Source organism: Sarcophilus harrisii, chromosome 6 (assembly GCF_902635505.1).
Source record: "Sarcophilus harrisii chromosome 6, mSarHar1.11, whole genome shotgun sequence".
NCBI classification, from domain to species: Eukaryota; Metazoa; Chordata; class Mammalia; order Dasyuromorphia; family Dasyuridae; genus Sarcophilus; species Sarcophilus harrisii.
Window position 1 is genome coordinate 132,522,117 of NC_045431.1, and position 15,573 is coordinate 132,537,689.

Genomic DNA, 15,573 nt, shown 5'->3' on the forward strand with positions numbered 1-15,573 from the left:
GATGGTTGTGTAATTGAAACCTCCACCCCCCTCCCCCATCACTACTATAGAATATTCTTCTGTGCCAGACTTGTAATCTATTTCCCATACTCCTCATTTATATCCTGTTTCTAAATATATGATCTGTTCCTTTGTAGGTTTCATCTGTTGTCAATCTTCTGAAAGCCTTATTTCCTGACACTCTCCTTAAAAGTTCTTCCAAGTAACCTGAAACCAATATAAACCCCTAGTTTTCTGGGGAAGCAATTCACCTCTAACCTGGGGAATCCATGTTCCTACAATTTAGGGTGGTGGCTAGGAAAGTACCCATTGTTATAGCATTTCCTTGTGCCTTGAGTTCTTCACATATTTATTTAGATGCAGGCTCTTCTTAAGAGTTATCATCTATGTACTTACCTGCCCTTCTGGAAGATTTTCACATATTTAATTTTAGAGATTTACCTACTTCCTCTTATTTACTCTGCCAGATACTGATATACAGAAATGCAAAGGAATCTATGCAGGGATACATTTTTCTTTTCTTTTGGTTTGGTTTGTTTTCGCCACAGAAACTCCTTAAACTAGCTAATATTTCTAGATTGTACATTTGTAGAGTACATTTCATATATAAGATGTGAAATATATTAAGTCTCCTGGGGTTCATAAAGTTCATTGACAATGATCATCTATAGATTTAGGGATTTCCTCTAATTGAAAGCATTTTATTGTTAGTTAAAAATAACACCAGACAAGGTTGATTTCACTAATCTAAAACTTAAAAGGAGTAAGTATGATTATCTTCTTTGTTGATAAATATTTGCCACTTTCATAATATTCACCAATATTATGGTCCTTTTGTTTAATTTGTAATATGCCTTTTCCTGATTCTTTTTTAGCTCTTGCTTATGCTTGTATGTCTGCTTTTATTCCAAAATACCTATATAACTTCTTTTTGAAAGACAACTCTCATGTCATACAAGGTAAGTGAACAACTTTACAGTTTTTTATTTATAAGTAAACAAAAATAACAATAATAGCTGACATTAACTAGGCCTTTAAAGTTTGCAAAATGACATATATGTATTATGTATTTATGTATATGCAGGAGAAGGAAATGGCAAAGTATTTCAGTATTTTTGCTGAGAATACCACAAATGGGATCACATAGGGTCAGATATGACTGAAACAACTAAATACATTTATGTATGTATATGTTATATTACATTGTATTAAATTGTATTGTACTTTACATTCTATTATATTAATCATTTCATTTGTACTTCACAACAATCTTACTATGGCTATTATTTTCTCTGTTTTACCAAAATAACTACAGGATAATAAATTTGGTGGGTGGGGCATAGTAAGTATTAAAGTTCAACTATTATGCCATAGAAGGTTTACTGGTAAAAGTACCCATATTGGTGAAATCACAGATCTTTGCATTATTGAAGTAGTCAATCAAAGACCATTTTTTTCTAGCATCCATTATGTACCAAATAGCTGAGAACACAAAAATAAAAACAAAACAATTCCTGTTCTCAAGGAGCTTATATTCAAATGGAGATGAGAACACAAATTGTGTATGTGTATGTATGCATGTGTTGTCTGTGTGTATTATTATGTATAGAATATTGATAGTGTTTTACATATATATATATATATATATATACACACACACACACACACATACAACATGAATACAATTTGAGGAAGATGGGCACTAGTTAGTTGGGAGATTCGAGAAAGACCTTTTTTCGCAGGAGGTATTGAGTCTAGATAGGCATCCAGTGCAAAGACATGAAGGTAGAAGATTCAGCTTTGTATATAAAGAATAAAAAGTACACCAGTAGCTTGCAAAGGAAGGGAGAGAAGGAGAAAAGGAAGAAGCAAAGAAAAAGGGAGGGAAAGAGTGGCAACTAAACTTGCTGTGTGTTTAGAATTTTGCTAGGAAAGCTCCAAATTTATTTAGTATTTTAACATGTACAAAAATATTTTTGTTACATTATTTCATTGAACCTGACTACACTATGAATCACATTCTTCAGATATATCATCTTCATTTTTCAGATAAAAAACTAAGTCCTAGAGGTATTGTTTATTTATCCATGATAATGTAATTATTATGTGTCAGAGGCAGAATTCAGATTTGGGTCTCTCATAATCAGAAGTGGATCTAAAATTCTTTTTTGGGCTTCCAAAGGACTCTGTGGTTTAAACATTGTTAATTTTCATGTGAATTTAGTTTAGTTCATATGAAATCTTCTTAGCTTTAAGATTTAAAATATGTAAAAACTATTAAAATCTATATCTCTAACTTTTGCAGACTTCAAAAACACATTTGGCTCATTACAGAAAAACTGCTTTCTTAAAAGCATATAAGTTGTTTCCCATACATATGTTAAAATTACATAAGATTCTACAACAGAGGCAATCAAGGAGATAATTTTTTGAGTTCAATATTCCCCAAAGGGTCAAAATCAAGTGAAGTTTACAACCACACACACACAAAATAGTGAATGATGTATTGATGCTCTAGCTGAAGAGATTTTCCCAAATGATACTGGGTGTTCTAAAGATGCTCCTCTTTTTAGATGGTCTATGGAATAGAGAAAGATAAGGTGAAGAACTTACAGGAATGTATGAATTCCTTTTCTGTATTTTAATTTCATTATTTCTGTGTTTCCCCTATGACCTGTATAATATGTGCAGGCTCCTATTTAATTGAGCCTTGGCTAGCTATAAACATATTTACTTAACCTGAGCTGATGACATTTATCAGTATTTGACATTTATCGATATTTAATCTATTAGTTGGACCACTAGAAATCAGGAGATTTCAGAGAAACAGAAACTTTCCATTCCAATCTCTCCAAAAAACAACAACCAATTAAATGCCTCTCCCTCCCCTTCTCAATGCTCTCTTAACTTGTGATGTAATCTCTTGTATAAAAGCTATGTGTCTACTACTTCTTTAGCCCTCCTACCATGAGCTTTCTCCTTCTCTCGTGATGGGACGGCTCATCCTCCAGAGGTTTTCAATAAACAACTTTTCTGCTTTTTACTGAATGATCTCTGAATAATTTTGAGTAAGGGTTTTCTACATCCCTCACAATGGTATTGTACAGATTACTTTAAGACTTAAAACATTTCAAACCTTCCGCAGTGAACTACATAATCATTCAAAAGAGATCAGACTAACAACAAAAACCAGTAAAATATAAGTGTTTGTAAAATGTATTTGTAAAAAAGTAATAATCATGTTTCTGGACTACAAACAGATTTTTTAAAGTTGGAAAGCCTGACCATGTTACTCGAAGTGAATGTGTTTTTAAAATATCTTTAATACTTCTGGCAATCCCTTTATAACATGAGTTATTTTTAAAATAGGTTCAAAGCACAATTGTACTTTAATCCCATGTGTTTTGTAGGTTAACAATTCAATTGATTCTATCATAAATTCATTTTAGTGTCTTAGCATCTACATGGACAATTGATATTTATCAAAATGCTCTTTAGTTTTCTTACTACATTTGATAAAACTTGCACTTGAAATGCTAGATTTTATGTGTAGCTTTGAAACTATTTCATTTTTTTTAAATTATTGAATAAACATCAATTTTTAAAAAAAATTAACTGATTTAGAATCACAAAAAGATGTACATTTTCCAAGAAGGAAAAATTTGCTTTAAGAAATAACTTGGGAAGAATACTTCATCTCTCTATTTATATCCCAGCATTACAAATCTTTACCTCTTCCTTATTTGTTGCCTTCTTCATCAGAAAAGTACTGCTTTAATATAAGTAAACAGAAGCATTACCTAAATAATAAAGTTAGAGGGACATAATAGTTGAGATAGCAGAATGTCACCTTGGAATCAAGGATTCATGGGTTGATGTTCTTCTGATGAGATATACTGACTGTGTTACCATGAGTACATCTCTTAATTTCTCTATGCTCACAGATTTCTCCCAAAGACCATAAACTGACTCATTCATGGAGGGAATTTTTACACCAAGAATACCTATTTACACAAATATTACACAAAAATACAGGTTTCAGATGATATAAATTTTCCCCTGCACAATTTTTCTTATATTTGGGAAAAATCAAATGTCACAGGAGCTAAGATTAAATTTGAAGGCAAATTGAACAGTTGCCTATGCATTTAATCTTTTAACTGACTTTAAAGGAATGACTGATTACCCTATTCACTAACAACTTAGATACTTAAAAAAATTTTTTGTTATTTCATTTGTACACTGATGGTGCCATGAAAAGTTTTATTTTAAAGTTTTCCCTGAAAAATAATGTTTAAGTACTCATACTCATCTATGGGGATGAAAAAAAGCTGTATCTTCAACTTTCTCTGCTTCATCTTTTAGGTAACAAGAATAGATGTGTTGTGGAAGTTGATTTTCAGACCTCAAATAGGTTTCATCTATCTTATTTATATCATCAAATAATAGATTTTAACCCAACCTCAGAGCCCTTATTAAAGTAGTATGATGCTAGATATTGTTGCCCTCTACTTTAGATTCATAAGCATACTGGACAAGTTACATGATGAGGCTTTCAGAAAGTTTGTAAAATAACAATATTCATTAAGATATGATCTTTTGAAACTGAGAAGACATTTAGATATTAGGGACAGGAGCCACTGTGTGGCTCTGGTGTAATTAGTGCCCATATCCTTTTGTAGAAGAAAATTATAACCCAGAAAAATATCTTGATATCATTATGGATAAAATACAAGTATTAGGATCTGAAGGATGATAAACTATGTTTGGACAGGGTAAAAGAAAAATACTGGTGGAAGTCTACAATGGTCCTGGTGTGTAAACCAGGTATTAAGCCTGGGTATGAGACATAAGAATGATCATAGAATCATATACGGGGAGATAAAAGAAATTTTTGAGGCCATCGAATTCAGCCCGCTTATTTTGGAGATGAGGAAATTGAAATATGTATCTTTCCAAGATTAAACAAGGACAAAGTAGTAGAGCTGGATTCGAACAACCAATTCCCTTGACTTCATATCCAGGACACTTTCCATGGCCCCATATTGCATTGTGATGCAATTAAATGCTTCCCAAAATCAAGAAAATTGGATGAAAAATAAAAGACTACTTTTATACAAAATCATGATATTTCCTCGGCTTTTATAATGAATATCTTCCTAAACAAAACCACAATAAAGTGAGTAAAGAGGGAAGAAAATATTATTTTTAGTATGTACAGCTTTTTGTACATCATCTGGATATTACTGTGTGTGAGATTTTTAGAAATTACAACTATTATCACGACTCTGGATAATGGCACCATTTTATTTGGAGTCAGTGATCAAATATGCTGAATAAAAATGAGACTCCTGAAATTGCTTTTACCAAACAAAAGAGTAGTACTTTTTGGAGGATAATTATCATCATAATATATATTCCTTTTAGGACCTACAACATTAATGCATATAAGGATATTGGTAAGGATAATGGGATTAAAAGTATTTATTTTTTAAGAGAGTCTCCAATTCTCAAAAAATAGCATAAAAGAGATGTTTAAGGAAACCTATATTAAGATATAGAATGCTTTGGCTTCACTGGGAATATGAGAATAGGGAATATGGATCATTGCAGATCTCACAAAGCCCAAGAGGTATTATTCATTTTTATTGTTACTTGAAAAACTGTGTTAAAGAATGGGAAAAACTCACAGAAGTCACCCCAAAGAATCCATCTTCTCTTTTAAAACACTAACCCTTTTATCTCCTCACATATATAGGGACTGACAGAGATCTCCTGAGTTTTAGTCCAGTTATCCAAAAAGAACCAGCTGGCAAGATTTCTAATGGGAATTGATTCAATTTGGGTTCATCTGCGCGGCAATCATTTTGGCCCCCTTTTACAGTGTCATGAATCACAAATGTCTCATAATGCTGTGTTTTTTTGCAAACTGTTGACAAGGGATTTGTGAATATATGTGTATATATCTGTACTTCTCTCCAGAACAAGTTGGTAACAATGAAAAATAACAAATAGTCACACAGCTGAGAAATTCACTTTTTGATCTGTGAGAGTAAAGAACTAGTCTGTATTAAATATGTCATTTCATTCTCTCTCATCTCATCCCCAGCTAAACAGTTATAGTTGAAAGTTTGATCAGATAGGAAAAATATGGTTGATTATATTGGGACTTCCTGAAATGTTTAGTTCTTGATCTGTTATGTAAAATTGTATATCAGACCAAACAAATGGCTTTGCTTTAAACAATTGCACACATACACACACAATACATACAAATGTAATGTCATTGTAAAAATTCTTACATTACATTCCCTTCAGATTTATTTTTTTAAAAGATGTTAAAGAAAAAGAAGGAATAGTTTTAGATGACAGACAGAATTGCCATTCTTGTCAAGATTAAAAGTAGTATGCTGTTTTCTTTTGGCACATAAAATATTAAAGAGATGAGAGGAGTCTATTGACTAATGCACCAGGTATTTAGTCTTATTCATCATTACAAGGAACTAAATGAAATTAAAATGCAAAAATATTTAAGATGGTTAGTAGAAGTAGTTTGGGTTTTGTACAATAAATATAACAGAACTCATTCCAGTATATATTAACAAAATAAAAAAGAAATGGAGAATAATAATAATACTTATCTCCGAAAGTTGTTTTGAGGATAAAATGTGATCACATTTGTAAAACTCTTTATAAACCTCAAAGCTCTGTATAAATGATTGTTATTTAGAGTACAAGATATCGCTATGACTAGTACAAATCCTTCTGAGTTTCTTATTTAATAATACCTCATAGTTCCATTGAATAGTAAATATTTTAAGGTCATTTTAGCCATGAAATACTTGGGAAGAGAGAGTTTTCATTTCTTAGTGGGAAAAAGAATATGTTAAATTTCCAATGTGGTGTTCTATAATAACTTTCTGGAGCAGTTTTGATGGGATAGGATGTATTGTCTGATTATGATGATCCCATCATTAAAATTTTATCACCTTTTATAGAGAACTTTGCAAAGAACAACAAGACTAGACTCTTATCTTGTTTCAGAGCAACTAAAATTATGCTTTAAGTGTTTTAAAATAAAGCTTATGCTACCCTTATTTCTTTATATGAAGAAAGATGGAAGACCAGTTAGTGGTTTATAGATATAGAATATAAAAACATGGAGACAAATACTACATGTGATATAGTTTCAGATAGCAATGTTTCACTGCACCTGAAAGATATATTTTCATAAAGTATTATGTGTCTTCTATATATTTTTAATTAACTATGTAATCCTGCACAGTAATTATATTTTATAAGTCTTGCTATTCAAATGAGGTTGACATCTAACAAACTAGAGAATATCTGTGCAGAACTGTTCCAGGCACAAATTTCTTGTTAAAATTAAATGTGTTTTTTAGAAGTTAATAATTCTGTTTTCATAGCATACAACTGAATTTGTGGTTACTGATTTTACTTAATTTTTAGGTATATTGACTTCAAATATACTGTTGCTAATTGTATGGAGAAGCAAATTAGGGGAAATTTAAGCCTAACGGGTTCCTATGACTTTTAGATGTTCATCGCAATAAAACTCATTAAAAATCTATAAATGGAATTCCTATTAGAATTTGAACTCCTGAGGTCATAGACTATGTTTCCCTTTCTTTGTATCTCCAACACTAAGTATGTGCCTGACACAGAGTAAGTATGGTAATAGCAATTTATTAAGCTTGTAGGCTTTAAAAAAGTTAAGTGGATGTCTAGGATGAATAGTAATAAAGGTGAGTACCTGTTCTTTTCAGGTATTGTTTGAGCATCTACGTGTTCCCATGATAGATCCCAAGTTCAGCTGCACTGCTATTATTATTCTATACAGTTTTTGCATATCATATTCTTGCCTCCATATTCCTATGTGTAAGATGAATGATGATATATAAGACACATCTACCATTGTGACAAATGGATGAGTAATTGTATAATGCATTGTTTCCTCAGATATAAAGCAAAGAAAAATGGAAGTTTTCTGGAAGGATTAAAAAAACTTGGGAATAAGTCTTGGAGAGAGAACTGTGGAATATTAAAGTAGAAGGATATAAACTGATAAAAACTACTCTCAGGAATTTTAAAGATCAATTTAATTAGATAGATTTTGGTTTGAGAAATGAAACTGGTTTTAATGAAAGCAGTCTTAAATAGATATATAAATCTAAGTTAACTTTTCATCAAATTTGTATCCTTTCAATCTAAAAGCAAGAAATTATGCTTCCATAAGCCATCAAGTTCCCACATACTTTTACCCCACCCCAAATGTGGCAGATTTACTCATAAGTCAATTATATAAGGAGAGTATTTTCTTGGACTTTATGAGAAATGATAATATTATTGGGTTAGATATTCGATTGAAATGGAAATAATACATAGAAAATGACAGTGGTATTATTTAGCTGATATGGAGGCTATTTTATGTTTAATTTTCTGGTAATTGAGTCAAACAGATAGCAATTGGGAGAACTTTCAATGCTACTTTTTTGAGGCAACCAGCTTTCTCCCAATTCGATTCAAAGTGATTCATGGTGTAAGCAAGGCTTTAATTATATAAATTATGCTCTTAGTTGAGATTTTTTTCCCCCAATACCTTGCATTAGTGACAGTTATCTTAAATATTATTTTAATTTCAGAGTATCTGACAGTATTTTCTCAGATGATTGCATTCCATGACCCAGAGCTGAGTAACCATCTCAACGAGATTGGCTTTATTCCAGACGTAAGTATTAGAAGGTTTTTCTAAATGGTGGTTAATGAAGCTTGGGAAGGAAAAGTAGAGGAATAGGAGAACCAATGGAGTGTTTTGAAAAGTTCTGTTGAAGTGGGAGGTTCATATCTGAACAAGTTTATTGTTAATGATGAAAGCCTTTTGTCAGGAAGTTCATGGGAGGAGGTTATTTTTTACATTATCATTACTATGAATTCTGACATGAAAAGAAAAGGCCCTGTTTTTCTTAGCATGGCTTCTCCTTATGAAAAGTCTTACAAGTCAATTAAAGTATTTGCATAGCATTAAGATGTATTTTATAAAATTTGTGTATGAGTCTTAGACCATATGTAGGCACTTTTAGAATTGCAGAATGTCAGGACTAGATAGGGCTTTAGAGGTTGTCTAGTCTACCCAACTCATTTTACTAATTAAAAAAGCAACAGCCTTTATAGTGAAATATTTAAGGTTGGTTACCTAGTCATTGGCACATCTGGAATTAGGTCTTTTACCATTTTCAGGTTCTTCCCAAAATAACATTAATCCTAACATGTTTTTAATACATGAACATATACAAGAAGGTAAAGAAAGCAGGAAATAACTGCTATAAATACAAAACTAAACAATAGCTATATCCATCAAAACATTGATGAAATTATAGATCTAGAACTAGAAAGGCCATCTAGTCCAAAATCCTCATTTTCCAAATGAGAAATTTGGACCCAGTTATTTCAAGTAGTAAGGACAAGATTCAAACTCAAGTCCTCTGACTCATAATCCAGCATTCTTCCACTATATAATGCTATTTATCATTGTCAGATTAATTATATGAAGATAGTTACTATATCTAAAATGTTGTTTGCCCATCATAAACCATTTAACATATTTATTCATTTTAGAATAAGCTAAATCAAGACTTTATTTTTTTTTATTATAGCTTTTTATTTACAAGATATATGCATGGGTAATTTTTCAGTATTAACAGTTGCAAAACCTTTTGTTCCAACTTTTCCCCTCCTTCCTCCTTCCCTCTCCCCCAGATGGCAGGTTGACCAATACATGTTAAGTATGTTAAAGTATATGTTAAATACAATATATGTATATATGTCCATACAGTTATTTTGCTGTACAAAAAGAATCAGACTTTGAAATAGTGTTCAATTAACCTGTGAAGGAAATCAAAAATGCAGGCAGACAAAAATAGAGGGATTGGGAATTCTATGTAGTGGTTCATACTCATTTCCCAGAATTCTTTTGCTGGGTGTAGCTATAAACCAAGACTTTAAAACTGCCTAGCATAAAGATATTTTTATGTATCTGGCTTTATATACATCACACACACACACACACACACACACACACACACATATATAAAAGAATAATATTTATATTAAAATATCTAGAGAATGTGCTGTTGTATTGTATTTCATGGATTTCTTTGGAAGTGTGGTGAACCCTTTCTCAGAATGTTTTTAAATATATAAAATATACAGGATTAAAAAGAAACAAATTATACTGAAATACAGCTTTTAAAATATTACATATCTTAGGGTTAAGACCCCCTATGCTACGGTTTCTTTAAATATGTTATACCTCCACTAAAAGGTCCCTTTTGTTGCTTTTGATATTTCATTTACTTTATTTTTTATATTTTCTCTGCACTTGGATTGTAATGAGTCAATCAAAAAATTATAAAGATAGATATAATCAAGGGGCAGAGAGTCAAGAGAAAAGGTGGAGAAAAGGCAAGCTACTTGGCCTGAGTTGTCCCCAAAACCTCTCTGAAATTTAAGTCATAAAATAATTCCATAAAACAATTCCTGGAGTGGCAGAATCCACAAAATGATGGGGTGAAATAATTTTCCAGCCAGAGACAAGTTAGAAGTCAGCAGAAAAGGTCTGTTGCACCTGGGTGAGAGTGAAGCACAATACAGTTCAGACCTAGCCATAGCAACCCATGAGCAGGCCTTGGAATCACTGAATCAGCAGCAATAGCAGTTGTTAATAGTAAAGGTCAGCACTCTGTTGCTTTGCTCAAACTCAGATCTGGAAAAGTCCTGTGTGGCAGTCCCAGGGAGGGGGAGGAAAGCATAGCACATCTCGAGCTTGCAGCCACACTGAAACAAGAACCCTCATGACAGTTCCAGGGCAGAAAAGAGTTCTTATAGTCACTTATAGACTAGAGCATAGGCCAGAAGAGTAGTTAACATTCTTCTGGTTAGATAATTACTACTTTAGAAGAACTTTAGAAGAACTGAAAACTTACAGATCCTTAGAAGTATCTCTGAAAATAGACACACATAATCCCTGAAGCTTGGGACAGTACACCCTCTGCTCTGGAAACAGAGCTCTACTTTATCAGAATTAAAAGTCAAGAAATAGGATAGAAAAATGAGCAAACATTAAAAAAAAAAGTGATAATAAAAAAATTAATATGGTGACAAGGAAGATCAAAATTCAGTCTCAGAAGAAGATAATAAAGTCAAAGTTTCTACATCCAAAACTTCTAAGAAAAATATGTATTGGTCCCATTAAAGAGCCCCAAAATGATTTTACAAATCAAGGAAATAGAGAAAAAATTGGAAAGAGAAATGAGAGTAATGCAAGAATACCATGAAAAAAGTGTCAACAGTTTAAGTAAAAGAGACACAAAAAAAAAAACACTGAAGAAAATAACTTTAAAAAGGACCAGGCAAAAAAACAATGAGGAGAAGAATGCCTAGAAAAGCAGAATTGGCCAAATTGAAAAAGAGGCCAAAAAGTTCTTAAAAAGTAGAGTGGGCCAGATGGAAAAAGAATTATAAAAGCTTATTAAAGAAAATAATTCCTTAATAATTAGAATTGAACAAATTAAAACTAATGACTTTATGACAAATCAGAAAAAATAAAACAAAAATGAAAAGAATGGAAGATAATGTCTACTATCTTATTGGAAAAACAATTAACCTTGAGAATAGATCTAGCAGAGATTACTTTAAAATTATTGTATTACCTGAAAACCATGATCCCAAAAAAGAGCCTAGATATTCAAGAAATTATCAAGGAAAATTTCCCTGATATTCTAGATCCAAAGAATAAAATAGAAATTGAATGAATCCACAGGTCACTTCCTGAAAGAAATCCCAAAATGAAAACTCCCAGGAATATTATAACCAAATTTCAGAGCTCCCAGATCAGAGAGAAAATCTTGTAAATAGCCAAATAGAAATGATTCAAGTATCATGGAGCTATTATCAGGATACTGAACTGTTTATGCTCTGACTTAGTGTTTTAGTAGGCATATACCCAAAAAAGTCAGTGATAGAACTAAGTTTTCTACATATACCAAAGCATTCAAAACAGTAGTCTTCATGGTAGCTAAACAAAATGGGAACAGCAGAAGAAACTATGATCTATAAATGTAAAAGAATTTTATTGTGCCATTAAAAAAAGACAATTAAGTTGAGGAATTCAGACAAACATGAAAGTGAACAACATACATAATAATACAGTAATATATTTTTCAAAACCAGAAGGATCTGAATGCGCATTAATTTCAACTAGCAGTTAATCAGCAAATATCTTAGAATTTACTGTGTGAACTGTAAGAACTTACAAAATGGTAACAATAATATCTACTTTCCACTGAGGTTATCTGAGGCATGAAAAGATTCCCTCAAAAAATGCTAAAAGACAAAGAGGTTTGGCACTTAAAGGACTATGCTTCTATTATATGTGTGTATAAGTGTGCATTTTCTTATTTTAAAAAAATGTATTTTATTTTCCTCCAATTACTTATAAAAACAGTTTTTAACATTTGTTTTTTAAACTGAGTTCCAGATTTTCTCCCTGCCTCTCTCTCAATCCCTCTCATTGAGAAGGCAAGCAGTTTGATATAGGTTATACATGTATATTGATCCAAAACATATTTTGGCATATGTAGGACTATGTAGTCCTATGTAGTCTATCACTGACTTTTTTGTAGTTTGTGCCTACTAAAAGACTCTCTGAGTCAGAGTATAAACAATTTTAGTAACTTCTCAGGAATAATTCCAAAGTCTTTTCCAGAATGGTTTTTACCAATGCATAACAATTTGTCAATGTTTTAGTGTCTAGGTCTTCATATAGCCCTTCCAAGATTACTCTCATCTTTGCTCACTTTTACCATTTTGAAGATAATGAGGTAAAAGCCTCAGGAGTTCTTAACAGACACTTTTCACTTTTTTAAGAGTAATGTAGAATTTTTCTTTATATGATTACTAGCCAATTCCATTTTTTCTTCTGAAAATTTGTGATTATTCCTTTTGACCAATTATCTTCTGGAAAATGGCCCCCAGTTTTATATAGGGAGTTCAGTTCTATAGGTAAGTTAGATATCACATTTTCATCAAATATTTGATGCAAAGATATTTTTTCAGTCAATAGATAACAAACCGTTTCCTTTTGCAGGGGAGTGTAGAGTGGTTTTATACAATTAAAGGTGCATTTTTTTTTCCCTTTTATAGTTCATTTTGTCCCTTACTTGGTTAAGAATTCCCCCCCTAAAGGACAGCACATATTTAACCTATATTCACTTTGCAAGGAGAGGAAGTAAAAAAGATAGGGAGAAAAATTGGGAGCATAGTTTTACAAAAATGGTTGTTGAAAACTATATGTATTTGGAAAACAGATGTGATAGTTACTTCTTTCCATAATTCTTTTACGAATGTCATTATTTAAGAGCTGTTAAGAATGGGTAGTGGATAGGATACCAGCCCTGGAGTCAGAAGGACTTGCCTTCAAATTCAGTTTCTTTTGAGTGATTATAGATATTATTGAATAAGACTTGTCGTGTTTTGATTGCATTCACTACACTGTTGACTACAAATAGGATGGTAGATGATCCATCATTTAAGGCCTCATTTCTAAAACAGAGAACTGGGTCCAAATTTATAAGAATACAAGTCATTCTCCAGTTGATAAATGGTCATAGGATATGAACAGACGATTTTCAAATGAAGAAAGTAAAGCCATTTATAGTCATATGAAAAAATGCTCTAAGTCACTGCTGATTAATGAAATGAAAATTAAAACAACAACGAAGTACCACTTCACACCTATCAAATGAACTAACTTGACCGGAAAAAGATAATGATAAATGTTGAAGGGGATGTGGGAAAAGTGGAATGTTAATACATTGTTGGAGTTGTGAACTTATCCAACCATTTTGAGAGCAATCTGATTGAGCAGTTTGATTTCAGAAAAGCCTGGACAGACTTACATGAGCTAATGCCAAGTGAAGTGAACAGAACTTGGAAAACATTGTACACAGTAACAGCAAGATTGTATGATGATCAATTATGATACACTTAGCTCTTTTTACCAATACAGTGGTCTAAGATAATTCCAGTAGACTTGGGATACAAAATGTCATCTATTATGGCATCACTATGGGGACTGAATGTGGTTCAACGCATATCATTTTTATCTTGTTTGTTTGCTTACTTTTTCTTTCTGTGGTTTTTTCACTTTGGGTTTTTTCCTTATATGGTCATATTAGCCAATCTGAGAGATATGAGGTGATACTTCAAAGTTGTTTTAGTTCGGTAATCAATAGTTGTAGTGTCTCAGCAGATTAATCACCACAAGAATAGTTAGATAAAAAAGTCCAAAGTCTTTATTATCTCCTTCCCAGTATGTCTCCTCCTGGGGCCAGGCTAGCTTTCTGGGGGTACTTCAGATGTGTCTTGGTCTCAGTGGAGGAATGCAGGAGGCAAGAGAGCCCCCCAGGAGGCTGGTCAAGTCTTCTCTTTCAAAGTGCAGGAGGCAGGAAAACCACCACGAGGTTGATCAAAGATGGAATCTCTGTGGCTGACTTTGTCCTCAGTTTAAATACCCTATTACAAGTATATCATCATAGGTATCAATCTTGTAGAATATTAATTAAATACCCTATTACAAGTATATCATCATAGGTATCAATCTTGTAGAATAGATGTCAACTTATAGAACTATATTAAGTACTAAGTACATGTAAACTAGAGAATCATTATCTTAATTCCACTGAGTTAACCTTGGTTTAGGATTAAATCAATCACACTGAACTAGAGAACTATTAATTACCATGCTGGAAAACTAGAAAACCACTGTCTTATCAATTCCACTGAGTTAACACCTTGTAGGATTAAATCAATCATAACTGAGTCTTAAGTATATTTCTCCAGAGTTCCTGCCCTTTTCAAATAGTAATTTAGAGCATTTTTCATATGACTATAAATGGCTTTATTTTTTCCATTTGAAAATTGTCTGCTCATATCCTTTGACCATTTATCAACTAGAGAATGACTTATATTCTTATAAATTTGACTCAATTCTCTATATTTTAGAAATGAGACCTCTATTAGAAACTGTCTATAAAAACTGTTTCTCAGCTTTCTGATTTCTTTCTTATCTTGGTTGCATTGCAAAACCCTTTTAAAAATGTAATCAAAATTATCCATCTTGCATTTCATAATGTTCTCTATTTCTTAGTAGATTATGAAATCTTTCCTTCCTCATGAATCTGATGGCAAACTATTTCTTGCTCTCCTTATTTGCTTATGATAGCACCTTTACTTCTAAATCATATGCCCATTTCAATCTTATCTTAGTGTATGTACAGTGTAAGATATTGGTCTTTGCCTAGTTTCTGCCATACTATTTTTCAATTTTCCCAGAAGTTTTTGTCATATACTGAGTTCTTATCCCAGAAGCTAGTCTTTGGATTTAACAAATAATAGTTTACTGTAGTCATTTATTACTGTGACTTAAATACATGAGTAATTACACTGATCTACTAGTCTGTTTCTTAGCCAGTACCTGTAGTTTTGATAATTGCC

At 32.1% G+C, this 15,573-nt stretch overlaps 1 protein-coding gene across 5 annotated transcripts in view; it reads left to right on the plus strand.

The window, feature by feature from the left end:
* TBCK (TBC1 domain containing kinase) overlaps positions 1-15,573 on the plus strand; it is a 296,708-nt gene that overhangs the window by 108,235 nt on the left and 172,900 nt on the right. For all 5 annotated transcript variants that reach the window (XR_004230437.1, XM_031944192.1, XM_031944193.1 and 2 more), the window contains 2 exons: positions 876-959; positions 8,664-8,749. Coding sequence is in view for 4 of the 5 variants with exons in the window: in XM_031944192.1 (XP_031800052.1) it covers positions 876-959; positions 8,664-8,749 (170 nt within the window). In the remaining variant the exon portion in view is untranslated. The remainder of the gene's footprint in view (positions 1-875; positions 960-8,663; positions 8,750-15,573) is intronic.